General features: G+C 36.9%; 1 protein-coding gene across 1 annotated transcript; it reads right to left on the bottom strand.

The window, feature by feature from the left end:
- Positions 1-16,862: 16,862 nt before the first annotated feature.
- Positions 16,863-18,474, bottom strand: LOC114281461 (uncharacterized). The gene has a single exon (XM_028223906.2). It carries the CDS (start codon positions 18,175-18,177, stop codon positions 17,179-17,181), a length of 999 nt encoding a protein of 332 aa, XP_028079707.1. The 5' UTR covers positions 18,178-18,474; the 3' UTR covers positions 16,863-17,178.
- Positions 18,475-21,467: the final 2,993 nt, after the last annotated feature.

Raw genomic sequence — 21,467 nt, 5'->3', positions numbered from 1 at the left:
AGGTGGCTGAACCTCAGGAACCAATGATCGAAGAAGCACATGTTGAGCCAAGGGGACAAAAGCGATCAACTGAATCCTCGAAGGTCACCACCGAATTAACAGAGTAGCCGACAAATAAACGGTCAAGAGTTTTGCCTTCTCTTGATCTTGCTATGTCGTTTACGATACAGCCAAGAATAAAGAGTGCTTTAGTCCCAACTAGCGCTTTGGCATCCAAAGATCCTTTTGTGGAGCTGAGTGTTGCATTAGTGATTGCTTTCCTCGCAGACAAGGTAGCATTTCGCGTAGAGCCTAACTTACTTTCGATTGCCTTGGTGGCTTAGTCAGCCATTTTGGTGAGTAGCATTCGTCCAAAGTGCTCATCTGACTTTAAAAACTACCACTTCTGTTGCACGTATATTTACGTTTGCCTTTTTATTTTTGCTTTAGGAGGCAGAATGGATAGCTAAAATTAGACGCTGTCACCACGATGCTATGGAATTAAAATTGGCTCTCTTAAATCGGAAGTGGAAAAGCTGAAGCCAAGGCGAGGAGGGCTGATGAAGCACACACAAGGGTCGTTACCAAAGAGGGAAAGAAAAAACATATAGACCTACTTCGGAGGGCCACCGAAGAAAGGGTTGATATAACTAATGCCACTCTAGCAACGGCGAAAGAAGAGATAGATAAACTCAGGGCTGATCTCCAAGTGGCTGAAAAAGAGAATAAGCAAGCAGAAGTAGAGTCATCCAAAGCATTTGACGCTGGAGAAATGTCGGACATGGAGAAGTATGCTGATGAGGCCTTGAAATTCAAAAATTGAGGCTTCAAACACAACTAGCTCAAAGCTTTGGCGGCTACGAAGACGACGCTTGATATGTCGATTCCATATGAACAACAAGAAGTGGAGTCACTAGAATCAGACCCTGAGGAACCCTGAAGCCGAATGGAGCGGTGGGCCCGATTGGAACTAACCCTGTTTTGTAACTAGGCAAAAAAATATTTGTATTTTGTTTGTTGTTTTCCTGTTAAATTGTATCTTGGTTGTTTGTTTTTCGTTTTTTTTGTTTTTAGCAAGGGTTGTAATAGTTTCATTTTCATATATAAAGTGAAACATTTGTACTTATTCAGTTTATCAATAAAAAAGCTCCTATTGAATCATTTTGCCCATAACAATAATTGTAATAATCTTCTTGCGTGCTTCCCACAACAGTCAATTTGTTGAGTAAATGTGATGTAAACGACTCTTGGGACATTGTGCCAGTAGTAAAGTTGACACGGCATCGATGGTGTTGGCTATGATGTGGCAATTCAACCTCATGCTTGAATGTTCGTCGATGGTGCCAAATAGATCAATATATCGGCCCCTTCTCCAGTTGAGACACGGATGTACAGCGCCAAGTAATTGTAGGGCCAGCGGCATCCATATGCACATTGGAAAGGGTGCATTTGTAAGTAATGAATAGCGCAGCCAGGCATTTATGGCTTTACTACTTTAAATAGATGTTGCACGAATGACAAAGAGACATTCGCAAAAAAGGTCACTCAAGTTATCAGTGAGTAGAGGGGCATGTTTCGTTGTTGAAGTGAGCAAGGTCATATATCAATAAGGTTATTCTTCAACAGTAGAGGAGAGGGGAAAAGTTTGGCAGAATTAGATGCAGAGATGCATCGTAGAGTTTGTGGCGATCCTACACGAACTAGAAATGTGGTGTCAGAAAAGTAAGTGAGACGTCGATCGCCCAGGCATCGAAGTAGGTCACCAAGAAGGGATGAGGCGAATAGATCCCCCAAAAATGAAGGTCAGAAAAGAGGAAGCACACGTGCTGCTAGTATGCAAACACCAGCACAAAATGAGCCGAACAGATCACCGCGCCCCCTGAGTTTTTCAGTCTTCATTGGGAACAAACCCATGATTAAGGCTAACTCAGTTGTTCATGATCAGAACATAGCGGTGGAGTTTACGCGGTATATCTTCCCGCTAGAAGTTTAGTAGCCAATGATTAATCGAGGCGACTATGAAGTTTTCAGGGAGGGAATCCATGGAGTGATCAAGGGACTTTATAGTTCATATGAAGTCGGCATGCGCCTTTGCACCACACAGAAAGAGATACAGTATGAAGATGGGCATATTCAAAATCTAGAACGTCGGTTGGACGAGATGAAGGAACGAGCCGAAAGCGAAGCACGGAAAGCCAAGGCAGCCAAGGTCCAATGACGCAGTCACGCGACATCTAATAGACCATGCAATAGCTGATTGGGACACTACCAGTATTTTCATTAAGGAAGTGATAGAGACCAGAGCTTGTAACAAAGGATTCTTTGAAGGCCGAGTAATTGGGATTGAAAGGACAAAAAAAAAGCTGGCATATGATGTTTGTCGATATGAGAACCGTGGTTTCAAACATAGATGGATCAGAGCCCTAAAACGGCGGAGGCAAATTCAGCATCTCCCTTGTATCAAAATTTTGTAATGCCATTCGAAGCCTATGATGTCAAGAAGACAGATAATGAAGAGGAGGCGACGACATTGGACAAAGCCTAAAGGCACGGAATCCTTTTTTTTTTTTTCCCTATGGTCAGCAACTTTAAAGTATGACATGTAAGTCAACTGAAATTGTAATATTATTTTCTTTTAATAAAAAAGAGATTCCAACTACAAGTTTTTAATTGTTTGCCTATTTCAAATTTGGCTCTCTGAATTCTGAGGCTTTTGGCCAATTGTGCCGAGCACGAAAGGTGCTCTGAATTCAGAGGCTTTCGGCTAATCGTGTAGAGCACGAAGGGCACTACGAATTCGAACGCTTTTGGCGGCCAATCGTGCCGAGCACGAAAGGCACTCCAAATTCAAAGGCTTTAAGCCAATCATGCCATGCACAAAGGGTGCTCTGAATTTGGAGGCTTTTGGCGGCCAAGCGTGCCAAACACGAAGGGTACTTCAGATTCGAAGGCTTTTAGCCAATCGTCCTAAGCACGAAGGGCACTCCGAATTCGAAGGCTTTCGGTGGCCGATCGTTCTGAGCACAAAGGACACGCAACAAGCTGAAAAACAAACATCATTCAAGAAGAAAACGATGCAAAGCGATATAACAACTTGTATTGCTCAAAGAGGTTATACATGTAACTTAGAGCAATTAAACCAAATGTACAACTAAGGTAACAAAAATATCATTAAGGAACATATTAATGGTAAAACTTGCATAAATGATTTGAATTCCATGGTCGGGGCAATCTTTTGCCATTCAGATCTGAGAGCCAGTATGCCCCTATACCAACAATTGAGTCCATTTGATAGGGGTCGTCCCAGTTGGGGCTGAGTTTACCTTTGGTGGGATCCTTGGTTGCGGATTGTACTTTCTTGAGGACTAACTCTCCAGGTGTATATCGGCGTAGCTACACTCGCTGGTTATATGATCTGGCAAGTTGTTGCTGATACCGTGCCATAGTCATGAGAACCCGGTCTCGACGTTCCTCAACTAAATTTAGATCTAAGGCTAGCATCATGTCATTTCAGCCGGTATCAAAAGCTTTTGATAAAAGGGTTAGCAATCCGATTTCCAAAGGGATGATGGCTTCAATGCCAAAACATAAAGTGAACGGGGTCTCCCTGGTAGATCATCTTAGAGTAGTGCGATGAGCCCATAGCACACTCAGCAATTCCTCAATCCACTTGCCCTTAGCTTTCTCCAAATGCTTCTTAATACCATCTAGGACCACCTTATTAGAGGCTTCTGCCTGACCATTGCTCTGTGGATAGGCCAGAGAGGAGAAATAGGGTTGAATACCATACATGTCACATAATTCCCGATACACGCCATAATCAAACTGAGTACCGTTATCATAAATAAGTGCTCTAGGTATGCCGAATCGGATAATAATACTCCTCCATACAAAACGTTTAACATATGCATCCCGTATGTGTGCCATTGGCTCTGTCTCGACCCATTTTGTGAAATAATCTGCTGTAACAATTAGGAACCGTTTGTTTCCCGGTGCCCTTAGCAATAGGTCAAAGGGGAAAACTTTTGGCATTGTTCATATTTCCTTACGTAGGTCTCGGCATCGGTTCACATAGTCTACCACCAATATCCCTAAGTAACGGCTCGATGGGTTAAGGACCGTCCTCCGGTATGGGCACCACAGTGTATCTCGGCTAAGAAATCTTCAACTAGATCCAAATGTACATATTCCAAATAAGGTTCGGAGAGAGATTTCTTATAAAGTTTGTTGTAGGGGTCCAAGTAATATCGCAAAGGTTTGTTTCGTAGCTTGTGGGCTTCCTTTTTGTCCTCTGCCAGCTATTCTGAAGAGATAAATGCAATAATTGGATCCATCCAACTTGGCCTTCTTTCGATGGTATTCACAACAGTTGGATTGGGGATGATGATGCTTGGTTTTGGAACGAAGCCCATTTCAATGGTTCGCTTAATTTTCAAGTTTACGGCTGAAGCCAGATAGGCAAGAACATCTGCGTGTGTGTTCTGGTCGCGGGCAATCCGATTTAGTTCATGATTGTCAAATTTCGCGAGTAAAGAGCTGGCCAACTTCATATAGGCTACCATGCGATCATTCTTGGCCACATACTCCCCTTTTAATTGGTTGATGACCAATTTAGAATCACAAAAAACCTGTAACTACTTAGCTCCCAGTTGTAATGCGTTTTGAAGGCCGATTATCAGAGCCTCATATTTGGCCTCATTGTTTGAGGCGTCAAAACCTAATTTGACCAATTGTTCGAGTATTACTCTCTCAGGTATCATAATTATGGCTCCTGTCCTACTGCCACGCTGATTAGATGACCCATTACAATACATCTGCCAAATATCCCTAACATACGTTCTCCAATTCGACTGAGGTCTGAGGGCAGAACGGTCAAGATCTGGTTTATCATGGCACCATGTGAATTCAACAACAAAGTCAACTAGCATTTGCCCTTTAATGGCCATTCTTGGTGAAAACTGAAGATCGTATTGGCTGAGTTCTAATGCCCATTTCGACACTCACCCTGACAACTCTGCACTACGGAGTACTGAATGGAGGGGAAAATCAATCGGTACTTTGATGGTAAGAGCTTGAAAATAATGCATCAGTTTCCTGGCAGCTACTACTAAAGCTAGGATGAGCTTCTCCAGCGGTAAGTGTCGGGTCTTAGTAGCCACCATTGCCTTGCTAATATAGAAGATAGTTTTCTGTTCGCCGAGTTCCTCCTTTAGTAACACGGCACTTACTATTTGCTCGGACACTACCAGATATAAGATGATCACATCGCTTGGAGATGGGGTTGCCAAAAGTGGGACGGAGCTTAAGTATGTTTTCAATTCGTCCAGAGCAGCCTGACATTCAAGGGTCCATTCAAAGGTTCTTCCCTGCCAAAGTGTGTAAAAAAATGGTTTACATTGGTCCGATGAACGACTGATGAACTAGTTGAGAGTTGTAGCCATCTCCATCAATTTATGTACCCCCTTAGTTGATTCTGGTCACCTGAGTTCTAGGATGGCCTTTATTTTCTTTGGGTTGGCCTTTATCCCACGATGATGCACGATATAGTTGACAAATTTGCCAAAGCCGATACCAAAGGCACACTTTACAGCATTGAGCTTCATTTTATATTTTCGGACTATGCCAAAGGTCACTTCTAAGTACACTTCCATGGTTCAGCCGATTTGTTCTTTGAACATAGTGGTGACCAGTCGTTGATATGTTGTGCTGGCATTTTTCAGTCCAAATGGCATAACCTTATAATAGTAGGTTCCCCTTGGGGTGAGAAATGTCGTTTTATCTTGGTCGGCAAGGTCTATGGTGATTTGGTGATAGCCCCGATAAGCATCTAGAAAGCTCATACGCTGATATTGGGCGGTTGCATCCACAAGTTGGTCAATTTGGGACAAAGGGAAGCAATCCTTGGGACAAGCTTTGTTTAGATCGATGAAATCCACACAAACACACCATAATCCATTTTTTTTCTTCACTATCACCGTGTTAGACAACCGTGTTGGATAAGTTACCTCCTGAATTGCCCCAGCTTCCAAGAGGTTGTCCACTTCATCACTTACGGCCGAAGCATGCTCAGTGGCTCTTCTCAACCACTAGTTTGGCTTTTGGGTCAATATGCAAGTTGTGCATGGCTACATCAGGGTCGACCCCTGGCATCTCGTAAGGTGTCCATGTAAAAATATCAATGTTGTCGAGCAAGAAGGAGACCAACTCTTGTCGCTCAGCTATACTAAGACAGGTGCTGACCAGGAAAAACTTGTCTGGGTCATCATTGATGTTGATTCAGCCCAACTTCTCTCTTGCCTTCTCAACCAAGGTCTTACCCACATCCCCAGGCTCTCTCGGTCAGAGACTTCGATTGAGTTTACTTCCAGTTCCCTGGGCTTCTTCGCTAAAACGATGAAATAACAATCCTTTGCTAACTTCTAAGAGCCCCAAATCTATTCGATTCCATGCTACAAAGAAGCTGATGGTAAGTGCTTGGTATGGCCTGCATCGCATGTAGCCAGGTTCATCCTATGATCATGTTATAAGGTGATGGAAGCTTGACGACCAGGAATTTCACATCCAGTGTTTTGGTACCTGCACGCACCGATAATGTAATCTTCCGTAAGGGGTACTCAAGATTGGCGTTGAAACAGAATAGGGGATAATTAGCTGGGAGAAGATCTAAATCATTAAGGCCAAGTTTGTGGAAGGTCTTGTAATACATTATTTCGGAAGTGCTTCCTTGATCGATTAGGACGCATTCAATAGCGAACTTGGCCACTCGCAATTCGATCACAAGAGCATCATCATACGAGAAGGTCACTCTTTCGAGTTCGGCATTAGAGAAACTAATCTCATTCATGAGTCGAGGCCATTTGGCCAACGTATGTGGCTTAGGCAGGGTTGGCTGTTGTAGTTGGGTTGTGTTTACCCTATTTGGATGAGGTAAGCTATATATTATATGGATTAATTCGAGTGGAGACGAATCTGGGCATAAGGTCACTGCACTTGATGGACTATTTTTTATGCTAATATATTCACGCAGTCGGTCGTCTTGGGCCAATTTCTCCAGGTGACCCTTTAAGGCATAGCATTTATCGATCTCATGTCCATGATCTTTGTGGTACTCACACCTCCTATCCCTGCATCTCGTGTTAGGAGGTCCAATCATCTTAGTCGGGCACTTGAAGAATGATATCTTACTAATTGGCTCCGACAGTTTCATGTATTTCTTGTCCGACCTCCTTGGGCTCCTACCTTCCACCTGATGTTGTTCACTCGGTCAACGAGATTCTCAGAAACTCTCCCTCTTTGGCTAACCTCTTGAGTCAGACTTCTCACTCTTTCTGGAGGCATGATACTTAATGGTTGTACCAGAGTAGGTATTTATGTTTCTACAACTTGTAGGCTGACCTTCATTCGGATCGCATCATCTTCCATTTTGTAATACTCTTCAACTTTCTTCATTAAGGCCCAAACTGTCTTGGGAGGCCGTCTAGTTAATGAAATTCAAAGTGGGCTATCAGGGTGAAACCCCAACTTAAAAGTGGTAATGGCCATGGAATCATTGCAGTCATCATCGACCAGGTTAAAGCACTCCCAATAGCGCGCTGAATACTCACGCAAAGTTTCATCTGGCTTGATTTTCATTGCCCACAACGAATATGCTTGTTTTGGCTAGATTTCATTAGTGATGAATCTCGCCCTGAAAGACTTTTGAAGCTGATGAAAACTCTTGATTGAAGCCGGTTTGAGTTTGTAATACCAGCTGACGGCCAGCAGTCCTAAGCTGCTAGGAAATATTCGGCACATGAGTGCTTCATCGTTTGCATGCAACGTTGTAGCTTGACTTTTCATGCTCCTTTCGAATACGATCAACCCTACAGTTCGGACTCTCGTGGTTCTGAATCTGATTACACAAGTGCAATGTGAAACAGTGAAAACACAAAAAGAGTCCAAATCCGACAATTCTTTTGGAAAATCAATGTTTGAATCAAATGCCAAAAATGGACTGTTTTGCCAAATTTCAGAGTCGCCACCTAAATATTTTTAGGAAATTTAAGAAACCCAAGACTCATGCAAAAGGCCATTAGTCCGTCATTACCAAAATGTCTCGGCTCGAGAACTTAAGTACAAGAGGGGAAGGTCATGAATTAAGCACCCCACTCGCTTGATCAAAGATCGGCCTCTACTAATCATGATATAGTTTTTATTTACATTATATGCTTTTGTTCTAGTTTTATTAGACTAACATTACTACAAGATGCACACCCAAGGTATAGACTAGTTTGCAAGAACTGGAACACTTGATCTCATGTTTGGTTTGAAAATTGTTTTGTGAATTTGCCACTTAAAAAAAAGTGGGCTTTAAAATGGACATTAATCAAGTCATCCCAATTCAAGCAACAAGCCTTCATCCACAGGCATTCAAACAATTATATCATTTAAGCAATTAGCCTCATGGTATTCATGCTTTGACATAGCAACACAAACATTCGATGCAATATGCTAAAGCTCAAAATTGCACACCTAGTACTCTGAGCCAAAACAAAGCAAAATAATTAGAAAAATATGCATGTTCCTAACTTATGCAATATGACTAATGCAATGCACACATTATGTATTTTGTAGGCTCGGCTATAAGCATGGCATATGATTCCATTTAAGACATGCGATAAAGCACGTATTCGAGCAATAAGTTTAAACATTTGATATTGGGTTAGTATGATGAGCCGAGCCTTGGATGCATGCAAGACAAATGGATGCGAAACATGGAGTATGCTAATGAAACATGATGTCCTATACTAACCATCATAAGCAAGTAAGTAAAATAGAGAAAGATGTGGGATTGGAAGACATACAACTTATTACAACATCATCCTTGTGCAAAAGGGTGTGAATAAAGTCCAAAAGTCCGAAATAAACTAATTATTACAAAACCAAATGAATAAATAAGCAAGGCTAATTAACTAGCTAACTATGCTATTGCAACAAAGATAACCATGATAAATAAACTCGTTATTTAAACTAATTAACTACAATAATTACAAAGGGATAATAATAATTATTACAACATTAATAATTAATAAGACTAATTACAATAAACAATATTGAATAAATTAATTACAATGATGATCATGATGTAAGCGAGGATGCGCAAGGGTTACATGCATGCACATGCACAATGTTCAAGAACAGCTCTGTCTGTCCCAGGCTTGCTCTATTTCACCTCAGCCACTGCCCTCTATTTTCTGCAAGAATACACTACTGACCAAACATTGAGGACCGATCGGCCCTCAATGAAGCCCAGGCGGGCATAAATAAGGCCGGTCGTGCCTCACTTTTGTACAAAACTCTATTTTGTGCTCTGAAGTGAAAACAATTCAGACAAAGTTGTTCAAGCTCTATTTGTCCCTTCCTTCCTTCTCTGTCATGGGAAAGCCTCGAGAGAAGGTTAGAATTGTTTCCAAAATCATCAATGAGCAAGTTGATTGCTTGATGATTTCAGATACAATTTTGGACAAAAATTAATGAATGCAATGAATATGACCACTGCTCCCTCTTTATCATGGAATGAACTCCAAAAAAGAAAGTAGAGACGCTCAAGGATCATCAAAACGCCATGAATTCACGTATGACCACTCTTGACTCGATAAACTTGGCATAACGTCTGGCCAAGCCCAAGCAATATGACTCATTTTCTTTATATGTGTTGGTTACTTTTAAACCAATTCTCTTAGTCATTTCTATTCTTTAATCCATTTGTCTGAAGTGATGATTAAGTCCTATAAAAAAAGAGAAGCGTCAAATGGGAAGTAATTCTCAACATGAAAGAGAGATTATACCGTTGACAATGAATCTCCGTAGAGATTAAGCTATGAAGCGTGAATCTCTAGTTCATGTGTTGAATGACCATCAACCGATTGAAACAACTCTTAAATGAAAGAAAGGAATGGCAAGTTGATTCTTAAAATGAGGTCATTAACATGAAAGTGAGACAAAGAAAGGCTAAGAATAACATAATACAAGCTATGTACAAAGACCAATGCTACAACAAAGGAACTAATCAAAGCTTGAATCAATTAAATAGATTAGGACAGCCCTAAAACAGTCTCTAATAAGCCAAAACAGTGGTCGAAAATGCAAGAAAAGAACTCAAAAAGCTAAACAAAAAGTAAAGACAATAGAGCTATGTAAGAAAAAACAAGGAGGGGTGGCCAACCCCTCCAATTTCAAGACTTCAAACCATGTTTTTTGGCCTTAGTTCAACACTAAAAATCAGTTCAAAAATCAAAGGAAAAGAGTGTAAGGGATCCAAGGGTTGAGCTATGAAGATAGGTGCAAGTATGGGTGTTAACCTTACCACCTTTGGTAGCTTATCCAAACCCAAGTTCCAACACTTAAAATGGATGCAAAACAGCCCAAGAATACAAGAAATAGATAGAAAATGAAGTAAGCAAAAACAAGAACAAGAGTTGCAAGCTTATACCTCTCAAAATGGAGTAAGCTTTAGTTGATGATCAAACTCACTCTTAACATACTCTCAAACTTGAATTATGTTTCTCAAGGGTTAACCAAGGCTCTAAGATGATGAGTCAAGGTTGTGTATGGTGTATATAGATGATACGAGGAAGATAAGTTAGCTCAAAGGTAGCTTGCAATGGAAGAAGGAGGAAGAATGAACTCTCTCTATGTGTATAGGCTTTTTCTCAATTGTTCAACCCTCAAAACAGAGATATATGGTCGTATTTATAGAATTTGAGCAAGAAATATCATAAATATTTTCAAAAATGGACAGCTGGCGGCCTCCCGCCTAGAACAGTGTTTCTCGCTACCAAGGCCCAGCTGACCCTCAATAGCCACGGCCGGGCCTCAATGCATTCCCCTGTTTTTTCTGTTTCTGTTTCAACCTCAACAAAGCACAAGGTGTATAAATGAATTTCTTAGGTATGATTAGTGGGAATATGGAAGGCTTAGGGTTGTTTCGAAGCTTAAACAAGGCTCCTTCGTTGAGACCTAGAACCACACACAATACCACTTTCATCATCGAGTGCACCGGACAAAGCGCTCAAGCCTTGCAGGCGATCAAAAATGAGGTGTCCACAAATGTCATTGCTTGTTTGTAGTGACGAATGTGGTCTGTAGGATCCGACTTGCTGTCATACAAAGTAAATGTTGCTGATTTGAACTTTTTTGGTAGGATAACTTTGGCAATACGTCGCACAAAAGGATCATGTTTGTTGTCTAACTCCGAAGCATCACCTCCTTTCTTACGCCCACGCTAAGCATAAAGATTTCCTTCGGATGAGCTGGAAGTACCCACTCGGCCCTTCTTTTTGGGCTCTTCAGGTGATCATTCTAACATACTGTTAATGGCATGTCCCTGATGCCGGTGTTGTTTTGTAATTTTCTTCTCCCGTGATCGGCTCCGCTTTCTACAGGATGTATTTTGCTGGGACTTTGCCAACTCCTGGCACAGGAGCTCATTATCAGTTGCCATATCGTCCAGCCACTGTTTATTTTGTCTTGCTTGGGCTATCAACATCTGCATAGTGTCCTCCGCTGAGGTCAAAGGCATAAGAGTTACTAGGTCAAAGTTCAAAGATCTTCGCGCGGGAGTGTTTGCCAGACCAAAGACTATTCTGGGTACAACATCGTCCTCGATGAGCAACGGATCCCGCACTGGGTTTTCCATGGACGGGTTTGCGTATTCCCACACACGGCGCCAATTTTGGGGAAGTGGATTTTCAGAAATACTCCTTGGGTCCAGGTAAGCCTCAAAGATCCTTTCGATGTTGCCTAAAATAGATAAACAACTCCGATCTATAGCGCCGGAATTATCACTCTGATAGTCTAATCAGCTATATGTTTGGGTAGTTGGTATTCTGTTTTACTTGAGGTCTAAGTCACTATTTTTTGCATGCCCTCTTCCTGACGCTCCTACCCTCAATTTATAGACTTTTTCTTGTCACCATGCTTTTATGGGATGGGCTAGCAGTTTGGTCCAACAGGGCCCTTCTGTCTCCCTTGAACTACTCGACTTCAACATATGGCCAGAATGCTCAATCTCATATCAGCCTCCATGGCTATTTAGCAACCTATCAGTGGCCCATTGGGCTTTGACCCTATACGGCCCAATGGACAGGACCAATTTGAATTTCTCATATTCAACTCCCACACTCTCTATCGTACAAAAATATTACAGCTTTTCTACATATCAAATTGCACCCACCCGTGTCTTCATTTGTCCATCATATCTTACTTACTCACTATTCAACATTCACAATCTCCATATAAATAAAAATAAGTGAGAGAAAATAAATAAATAAATAGGGAGACGTTTTTTTTAAAAAAAAAAAACGTAAAAATAAATAAAATAAAAAGAAAAGAAGGGAGAATGTGGGATCATGGAATCATTCATGAGAGAATGAGTGAAAAAAGAAAAAAAGTAAGAGAGAGAGGTAAGAAAGTAGAAAATGTACCCATAGAACATATTTTGAAAAATATATCTTAGTCATTATTTTATAGTTTAAACACATCTGAACAGTTCAAATATCAAAATATCCTAATAGAACAAAAATATGTTGAAAATTTAAAAAACTTCATACTTTATTATATAGATATGAGGAAGAATGAACTGGAATGTTTTCAACCCTAACTTCAAAAATAAACATTGAATACTTGCAATAATTAGCAAATTACTGATTCCAGTCAAGTTTGAGTGATCTCAATGAAAGTAGTAATAAAGTGTCTCAATTTATACGTCCTCCCATAGTTTCCATTGCTATGTCACAAACCTACAAACTGAATAAATTTTGGAAGCTCTTATAATTACCATTTTAACTAATATCATTTTCAAAAATATATTATAAATAAAATTAGATAATATTACCAGTCACTACAAAAGCCTAGAAACATACTGACAAGAAGAAATATTGAGCACAATTATAATATAATATTATATAGTAACTGAGGAATAAAATATTACATATAAAATTAAATAAATATTTAATATCCCTCACTACTCCAATCATCAAAATATTATATTTCTTATGATGTTACATTTGCTAATACATTTACTAATAATCTTACTAAAACTCACATATTTGGATAAGATCATTATCACTAAATATTAAACCAATGGCTGAGTCACATAGTGACAAGGAGTCACATGCTATAGCGATTCTGATTTGGACCCGACCCATTTATTACTTTTAAATTTGAAAAATTATATCCGTAGCGCTTGTACTCCTTTCTTTCATGTTTGGTTCGAGCTTCAAGGGTCGACACCAGTCTTGGTGGTGTCAACACTACATTCCTCTTCATGTTTTGTTCAACTTTGGGGGTCGACACCAGTCTTCCTAGGGTTGTTTTGCTCTTGGTGTTGCTTCTGGTTTTTGGGGTTTACACCAGTCTTCCTAAGGTCGACCCTTGTTTGATGTTTTGTTCTGAGTTGTCTACTGAAATATAGGGTCGACACCACGATTTCCTAGGATCGACCCTTGTCTGCTGCACACATTAGTGTCTCAACATTTTCTTTCTAAAAGTCGACACCACTGTCATGAGGGTCAACCCTTGTGTGTATTTTCCAAATCTTTGGGACGGTTTTGGGCTCCACTTTTTGGGAGTTTTGGCTTATTCCTTTTGTTGACCATGGGGCTATTATTCTATTAGTACTTACCCACTATAAATAAGCTCCAAAATACTTTCCACTCATTATTTCCCTCTTTTTTTTCCTCTTTACTCGTGACTTCTCTCTCTTTCTCTCAAAGCTCAACTTCTGTCACTTAGATTTTTAGATCTACTCTCCTAAAGATACCTTCTCATTTTGGTCCTTTGAAGTAGATTGTAGATTGTGTCAAGGGCCTTCTTTTGATCCAAGAGGTTTGTGATTTCATCGACATTGAGTTTTCTCTGAGTTTTCATCTTTCCCTTTTAAACTTGAGGTAGGGATTTCTCCACACTTTTTATAGTTTTTAACTTAATTATTTGTTTTTATAAAATAACATTGTGAAAAAGTGAATTTTGAACAACCTAGGGTGTTGGCTTGATATCAAAAGAGGGATTTCAAATGGATTGTTGGAAATGATTGAGCAAATGTATTTATTGTTGAGTTGTGATGAAAAGGTGAATTTCTATCCTTGGAATTGATTTTTTTTAAAAAATGGGGTTTTACCCTAAATGTCTCAAATATGGATTTTGTATAAATAAATGGGATTGATGTTGAAATGGAAAAATTGGATTGATGTTGATAAGGATGGTAGAGTTGGGTGTGTATTATCACTCACATCTTGAAATTTGATAAAGTTATCTTTATTGAATTTATTTATCTGCTTAAAGATATCTGTTTTGGGCTATCGATGGAGAATAGCTATGATTGTTGTAGAAATTGCATGAGAACTAAGGGAATTGAAAATATTTTCTCATCCATTGCATTAAGTATTGTTGCATATTTAACACATTTGAAAATGTATTTTGTTTTGAGAAAAATGGTAAATACTTTGTGAATCTGGGTAGAGCGTGTTGTTACAATATTAAGTTGGCCTGTGTGTCCTTGATGAAAGATCAGAAACCCGTGTGGATATGTATCGAGCCTTCTAGCTAATACCAGTAAAAATGACAAATTGGTACTACTTATATAGTCTACTTGCAGACACGTATCTAGAAATTTACTCACAGTCCTGTTTTATGAATTATGATATAAATCTGGCATTACATGGTTTTGAAAGAGATATAAAATGTTTTAGACACAAGCATTGCATATGCGTTCACCTTATAACTTTGTTATGATTCATATACTGTGTTAGATTATTTCTACTGGGTTTTGGTTCACCCTATGTGAGAAAACCATTTTCAAATGCTGATGATATGCCTCCGCTAAGGCAATAGCTTGGAAGGACTTGAAAGTAAGAACTTCATTTTGTTTATTTGGTTGTGTTCACTTTATACAAGCCTAGGGTTTTAACTGTATTGAATTTAAATCTATTTTGTTATAACCAAGTACTATCTTGGAAAGCTGCAAGCTTTTAGGGCACTTCTTATTTGTTTAACTTTCATTTTATCTCTCTATTATGTAACATATACTATAGATTCAGAGTTAGGTTTGTGAATGTATATCTGCATATATCACTCTTTTGTGCAATTAATTGAAACTAATGGGAAATAATTACTTACGCATATGTTGTTATTTAATAAATATGATAGATGGTTTATTATCTTTTATTTTGGGACGTTACACGTGCCCCTAAATTTTATTTTATTTTATTTTTATATGTATATAAATAAAATTTTAAACAAAAATAATGTTTTAAATAAAATATCAATGATATTTTTAAATTTATGAGAAGAATTGGGAAATAATTACTTACTCATATGTTGTTATTTAATGAATATGATAGATGGTTTATTATCTTTCATTTTGGGATGTTACACGTGCCCTTGAATTTTATTTTATTTTATTTTTATATATGTATATAAATAAAATTTTAAATAAAAATAATATTTAGAATAAAATATCAATGATATTTTTAAATTTATGAGAAGAATAATGATTGTTTTATTAAAAATGAAGTGACAACAACAAATTATATTTTTATGTATAAAAATTTTATTAAAAAAAATCTCAATATGAAAGTAATATTCATCATTATTAATATACAAATATAATTAACCTCACTATATATACTGTATGTAAAAATTACTAAAGTGTTAATTATATTTATATATAAAATTCACCCTTCATATGTTCATTTACTATTGAATAGTGATATCATGTCAATGATAAAGTGATATCACTAGTATATGAAATTTTTAAACAAATTTTATAAAAATTTAACTTATCTCACCATTATATAATTTATTTTAAAATTTAAATATATGACTTTTTTATATTATACATGATACACTAATTACACGCAATACTTTTTTAATTTTACACAAAAATAATTATAAAATTTTATGTGAAATACTTTGTAATAATTTATTTAAATTTGTATACTTAATATTAATTCAAAAATAATTATTATTTTCTTATTATTAGTTATAAAAAAAATTAAATTATAATTAATAAATATCCTTGTGATTTAATTTTCTACCTCCACTATTATACTGAACCCACATTAATTTGTGAATGTGTTAATAAAATTATTTATAAATATATTAATATCCCTAATATTTTTCAATTTCTTATTCATAATATCCCTACTATACCTCACATGAGCTCCCACCCCATTATTATCTCAAACCGATCAGTGATGATAAGGATGAAGATTTATACATAGGTCCCTTTTGGCAAACAACAAAAAAACAAAATAAAATAACACAACAATGGGGGTAGAAAATTTATTTACAAAGAAATAAATAAAAATTTTAATTTCAATTATTAATATTTATAATGTTTTTTATTTTTTCAATTCTTTTTTATTAACATTGTGTCAGTGCAATTTTCCATTAAAAAAAAAAAAAAAAAAAAAAAAAAAACTTACTAATTTATTGACTTATTTTAATCATATCTCATCTCTTTACTTTTTTATTTATCATTTTATAATAAATAAATAAAAAATAAAATAAATTACAAATGCACCCTAAAATTTACTTAAAATACGAATTGTTCCTATAATTTTAAAAATTACAAATACTTCATTGTCATAATTTTTTATTTAACAGAATTAATTAAAAAATACAATAATAAAATTATTTAAATTATTAATTAAAATAAAATTTTAATATTATTAAAAATTATTAATTACCTTAATGATTTATTAATTAAAAGGCCTATTTATTATAAAATTAAAATTTTATAAAGAATAATGTAATTTGTAAAAAATGAATAATTTGTAATTTAATTAAATCTCAACAATGTGTTTGTAATTTATCTCAAAAACAAAAAATTTACTAAATTATACCCAAAATAAGCCGTAATTACATTACAACATTGATTTTGATTTGTATCTTTGAGTGTGCACTTGTTGACAAATGTTGTAACTGAACCCAGCGCACAAGAAAGAGAGAGAGAGAGAGAGAGAGAGAGAGCTAGAACGTAACAGTAAATAAGTACAATTCAGAAATATACCTATCACAAAAAACACAACCAACCAAACCCCACAAAGATATTTACAATTTTACTGTTTGTTTCTTCACTCTCGTCTCGTCAGGGCTCGTCATCAGTGGTTGGAAGAGTTCTAGCTTTAGCTTTTTGATCTACGGTGCAGATCGTTTTTACCGACCCAGACCCAGAGTGAGACTGAGAGCAGCCTTGACATCCAGTCTCCATGCAAAATCTCCACCGTCCATCTTCCACACATCACAAGGCACCGTGATGGAGGTCGCCTCCTTCCCACACATGTACTGCAGCCTCACCTTGCAGGTGAAGGCCGGGTACGTTATCGGCACCCTCTCCTTCATCACCAACCAAACCATCACCGGTACCCCTCCAACCCCACCATCATGGTCCACCATCTCCCTGTACGCCCCGTTGGTCCACCCGACGCGATTCAGGCCGTCCGATATGAACCCCGGGCACGTGTCCCTCTCCAGATTCCTCATCCTCTCCTCGTCCGTACGCCCCAGACCGCAACCTTCAACCCACGTGTCGGTCACGCATTCCACCGTCACGATCGACCCCAGCAGCCTCACCGGCTGCGGCATCGCCACCTCCACCGTCTGATCTAACCCGAAAGACACTTGCCTCGACGACGATGCATAATTATTACTACTATTATCGTTGTTGTTGCTAAAGTTTAACCAGATTGTTTCGTTCTTCTTCTGTGGTGCTTTTTCAGCACTAGTCAGACTCAGATCAGAATGGTTACTACTCGGAGACCCCCCCCTGACCGGTGACTTTTTCCAGTCGGGTGTCTCCGGCAACAAAGGCAGTGTCACCACCGTAACTCCGCCAGAAACTGACTCACCACCACCACCACCACAACTGGTGGTCTTGTGAAGTGGGTCAGTTTCAGTTTCCTCCGTAGAGGAGGAGGAGGAGGTCTTTCTTTTCCTTTTACTAGTGCCGTTGTTGTTGTTTGCATCTCTAACGTACCTTCGCTTACCTCGTCCTCCACTTCCGACGTACACTTCGTTGTTCGTAGAACCGCCGGAAACTGACCCACCAGTCGCCGGCTTCGGTGCGATGGGACGGAATCTGAGCATTATACGGTCCACCTTCGACATATCGCCGCCAGCGTACCGCGCAATACAGCAACCACCCCTCCCCTCCATCCTCTCTCTCTCTCTATATATATATATATATATATGTCTCTCTTTCTTTCTTTCTGTGTTTCTGTCTTTTTTTCTGAATGAATGAATGAGCGCACTAAATACAGAACCGGGCACCAGTGGAGGTGATCAATTTAGAGCAATGTTAAGTATCATGAAAAAAACTTTCATGAAAATGATCATGAAAGATTTATGACCCTTGGATTACACTTAAAATAAAACATCACACACTAATCAAGGTAATCAAAGGGTCATAAATTTTTCATGACCAGTTTCATGAAATTTTTTTCATGATCCCTATTTTTTCTCGTCAATTTATAAGCCATCTACATATGACGCGTGTTAGAGCTTACACGTGGCTAACAGAGCTCGAACAGTGCACAATCTGGATCATCATACTTACGGAAGGATGTTAACGCAAAAACAACAACTGAAACGCATAGACCTTTCAAATAATACATACTGTTTTCTTTTACGGAAAGAGGGTGGCTGCTGTAAGCAATCAAAAATGATTTAGCCTCCATTTAGGAGGTGGGTTAGTTTTTTGATTTTTTGATTTTTTTTAGTTATTTTAATTTGGGCTTAAAAGTTTGGTTTGGGAAGAATTTTTTGATTTTTTGACTTTTTTGAATTTTTTTGTAAGAGAAGAATGTAATGATTATGGGTTTGATGTGATGTTTTGTTTGTTATGATTAAAATAGTCTATTTTATTTTTTGTAGCTAAAATAGCCAAAAAAACCCAAACCATGGCTTCCCAAAAGACTTTTAAAAAGATAGTTTTAATGAAGCATTAATTTGTTTTCTTTCTCTTATTTTTTGTCTTTTTACTTTACTTTATTTTTATTTTTTTTAATAGGTGGATAGCTCATTAGAGCTGTACTGTAACAGCTCTAATTAGAGCTCTACAGCACTTCCGTGTGAGCAATGCCGCCTATTTTCGGTCTCATTTTCAGTGGATATATCAATTCGTCAAAATTAATTGAATCGAATCGATCCGTCGCATTTTGGATGGATGTGTGATGACGAGCGAACGGTTTGCAGATTGATTTTCTTCAATCCGCCAGTCTGACAGACGGATGGCGTATTTGAGATTCATTTGGCCGCAACCGAACCGCCAAATCGCAAACACTCTTAGCCTGTGTTTGGCAAGTGGGTTTGCAGGCTTTTTTGGCTATTTTAGCCACAAAAAACAAAATAGGCTATTTTAACCATAAGAAACAAAACATCACATCCAACCCATAATTATTACATTCTTCTCTCACAAAAAAAACTCAAAAAAGCCAAAAAGTTCTTCCCAAACCAAGCTTTTAAGCCCAGGCTAAAATAGCCAAAAAAATCAAAAAGCCAAAAAGCCAACCCACTTCCCAAACGGAGGCTTAGTAATTTATAAGACTTTGTGTTTTCTGTTTGTTTAAATATTTTGTTTGTGTTTTCAATTAAAAAAGAGTTTAAATATTCTGTTAAAAAAAATTTCAACTTGAATATGTTTTTTGAATTGAAAAAAATAAACGTATTATTTATCTATATTTTTTTATTTTTAAATCTATCTCTAAAAATAATAAATAGAAAATATGAATATATGCTGGTTGGTTTTTGTTTTTAAAAACAGATATAGATGTAACAATACAGAAACATACACAATCTCTACTACTGCTCTGTTCATTGTTTTGGTGGTTTGAATTGTTTTTATATTTTAAGAAATTGTAATACTTTATGTGGATGAGGCATGCTGTGATTGTAGTATGTGGATAAGGCAAGCAGTGATTGTGATATTCTAAAGTTTCAAAGTTTCTTACTTTGGATGAGGCACGCAATGATTGTAATATTTTTTTAAGTCATTAATTGTAATATTTTATTCTTTTTTTTTTAATGAAGTACACAAATTGAATTATGTTGAAAATTTATAAAATTTTAAACCGCTAAACCGATTTGCATCCATCCGCCAAACCGCCAATCCGCTCAATCCACATCCGCCGGATTGGCAGACGGATGCGGATTGATTTTCTCCAATCCACCAAGCTGGCGAACGGATGACGGATTGGAGGTTCCGTGGTCGCAACCGACCCACACCCACCTCTAATATGAACCACTTTTTATAGAGTGTTGAATAAATTATTTTGATAAATAATTATTTTAATTGTATATCGATAATTTTATGATTAAATTAAATTTATATTTATAAAATTAAATATTTATTTACAGATATATATTGTATTCGATGTGTTTGATTTGATAATAAGATTATTAATGTATGATATTTTTTATAAATATATTTTATTTAATATATATAAAAAATAAATAAACGATTCAAATTATTAATGTGAAACTAAAAAATATCCTATCATACTCAGGAGTGGTTGTCCAAAGGATTGCGTAATATTCATTTTCAGTAGTGCTGGGGACCCCCAATGGGAGTGACCCCAGTACTCCCACTCCACGTGGGGCTCTGTGATTGCAAGAAAACAAAAAAAAAAAAGAATTCAACCAATAAAAAAACAATGGGGGTTGTGGGGGTCACCCCCACTGGGGGCCTCAATCATTTTCCATTCATTTTACCCTAGTTATTTGGATTGTATCATTCCACCCATCTATATTTCAAATATAAAAGCGCTTGTGCAATTTTGATGTTATTCGCAGTGTGTTTGGTTTGAATTTTTTAGATTAAATTTTTTAAAAATTGAATTTTTTATTTTTCGTATTTTTTTATTTTTAGTGAATATTTTTAAAATTTTAAGCATTTTTTTTACTTTTTTATATGCACCTTACTTAGATATATCTACAAAGTAAAAAAATTGTGAAAAAATATTTTAAAAAATTAATAAATACATAAAAATGCAAAAAATGTATCAAATTCTCGTAATTTTTTTATATTTTTGATATTTAGTGAATTTTTAAAAAGTTATTTTCACAATTTTTTTACTTTTTAAGTATATTTATGTTAGGTATATCTAAAAAATTTAAAAATTACTTAAAATATTAAAAAAATTTAATAAAAATAAAAAAAAAATGAAAAATTAGAGAATAGAATTTTCTGAAAACTATTTTAAAAAATACGAAACTAAACAAGCTGATTGTTAATTTTTTTTTAAATTAAAAAAAATTATTATTAGAATTATTATTATTAAAATTATTATGGTTATAATTTGACAATTAAAAAAGAAAAGTGATGCTCTAATAATGTCATATGACAGTTGTCACACGTGGCAATTCAGGCAAAAGCTCTTTTCATCTCTCTTAGCAAAACAAATAATTTTCTATAAAATTGTCATTTATACGAAACTAAACACAGAGAC

The sequence above is a fragment of the Camellia sinensis genome, chromosome 15 (assembly GCF_055761805.1).
Source record: "Camellia sinensis isolate YWXY chromosome 15, ASM5576180v1, whole genome shotgun sequence".
Taxonomy (NCBI): Eukaryota; Viridiplantae; Streptophyta; class Magnoliopsida; order Ericales; family Theaceae; genus Camellia; species Camellia sinensis.
The sequence above is the reverse complement of the archived record's forward strand: the minus strand, read 5'-3'. Positions and strand labels throughout refer to the sequence as shown.

What these genes read in the sequence shown, in the direction of transcription:
- LOC114281461 (XM_028223906.2), bottom strand. Translation starts at nt 18,177, where the DNA reads ATGGAGGGGAGGGGTGGTTGCTGTATTGCGCGGTACGCTGGCGGCGAT.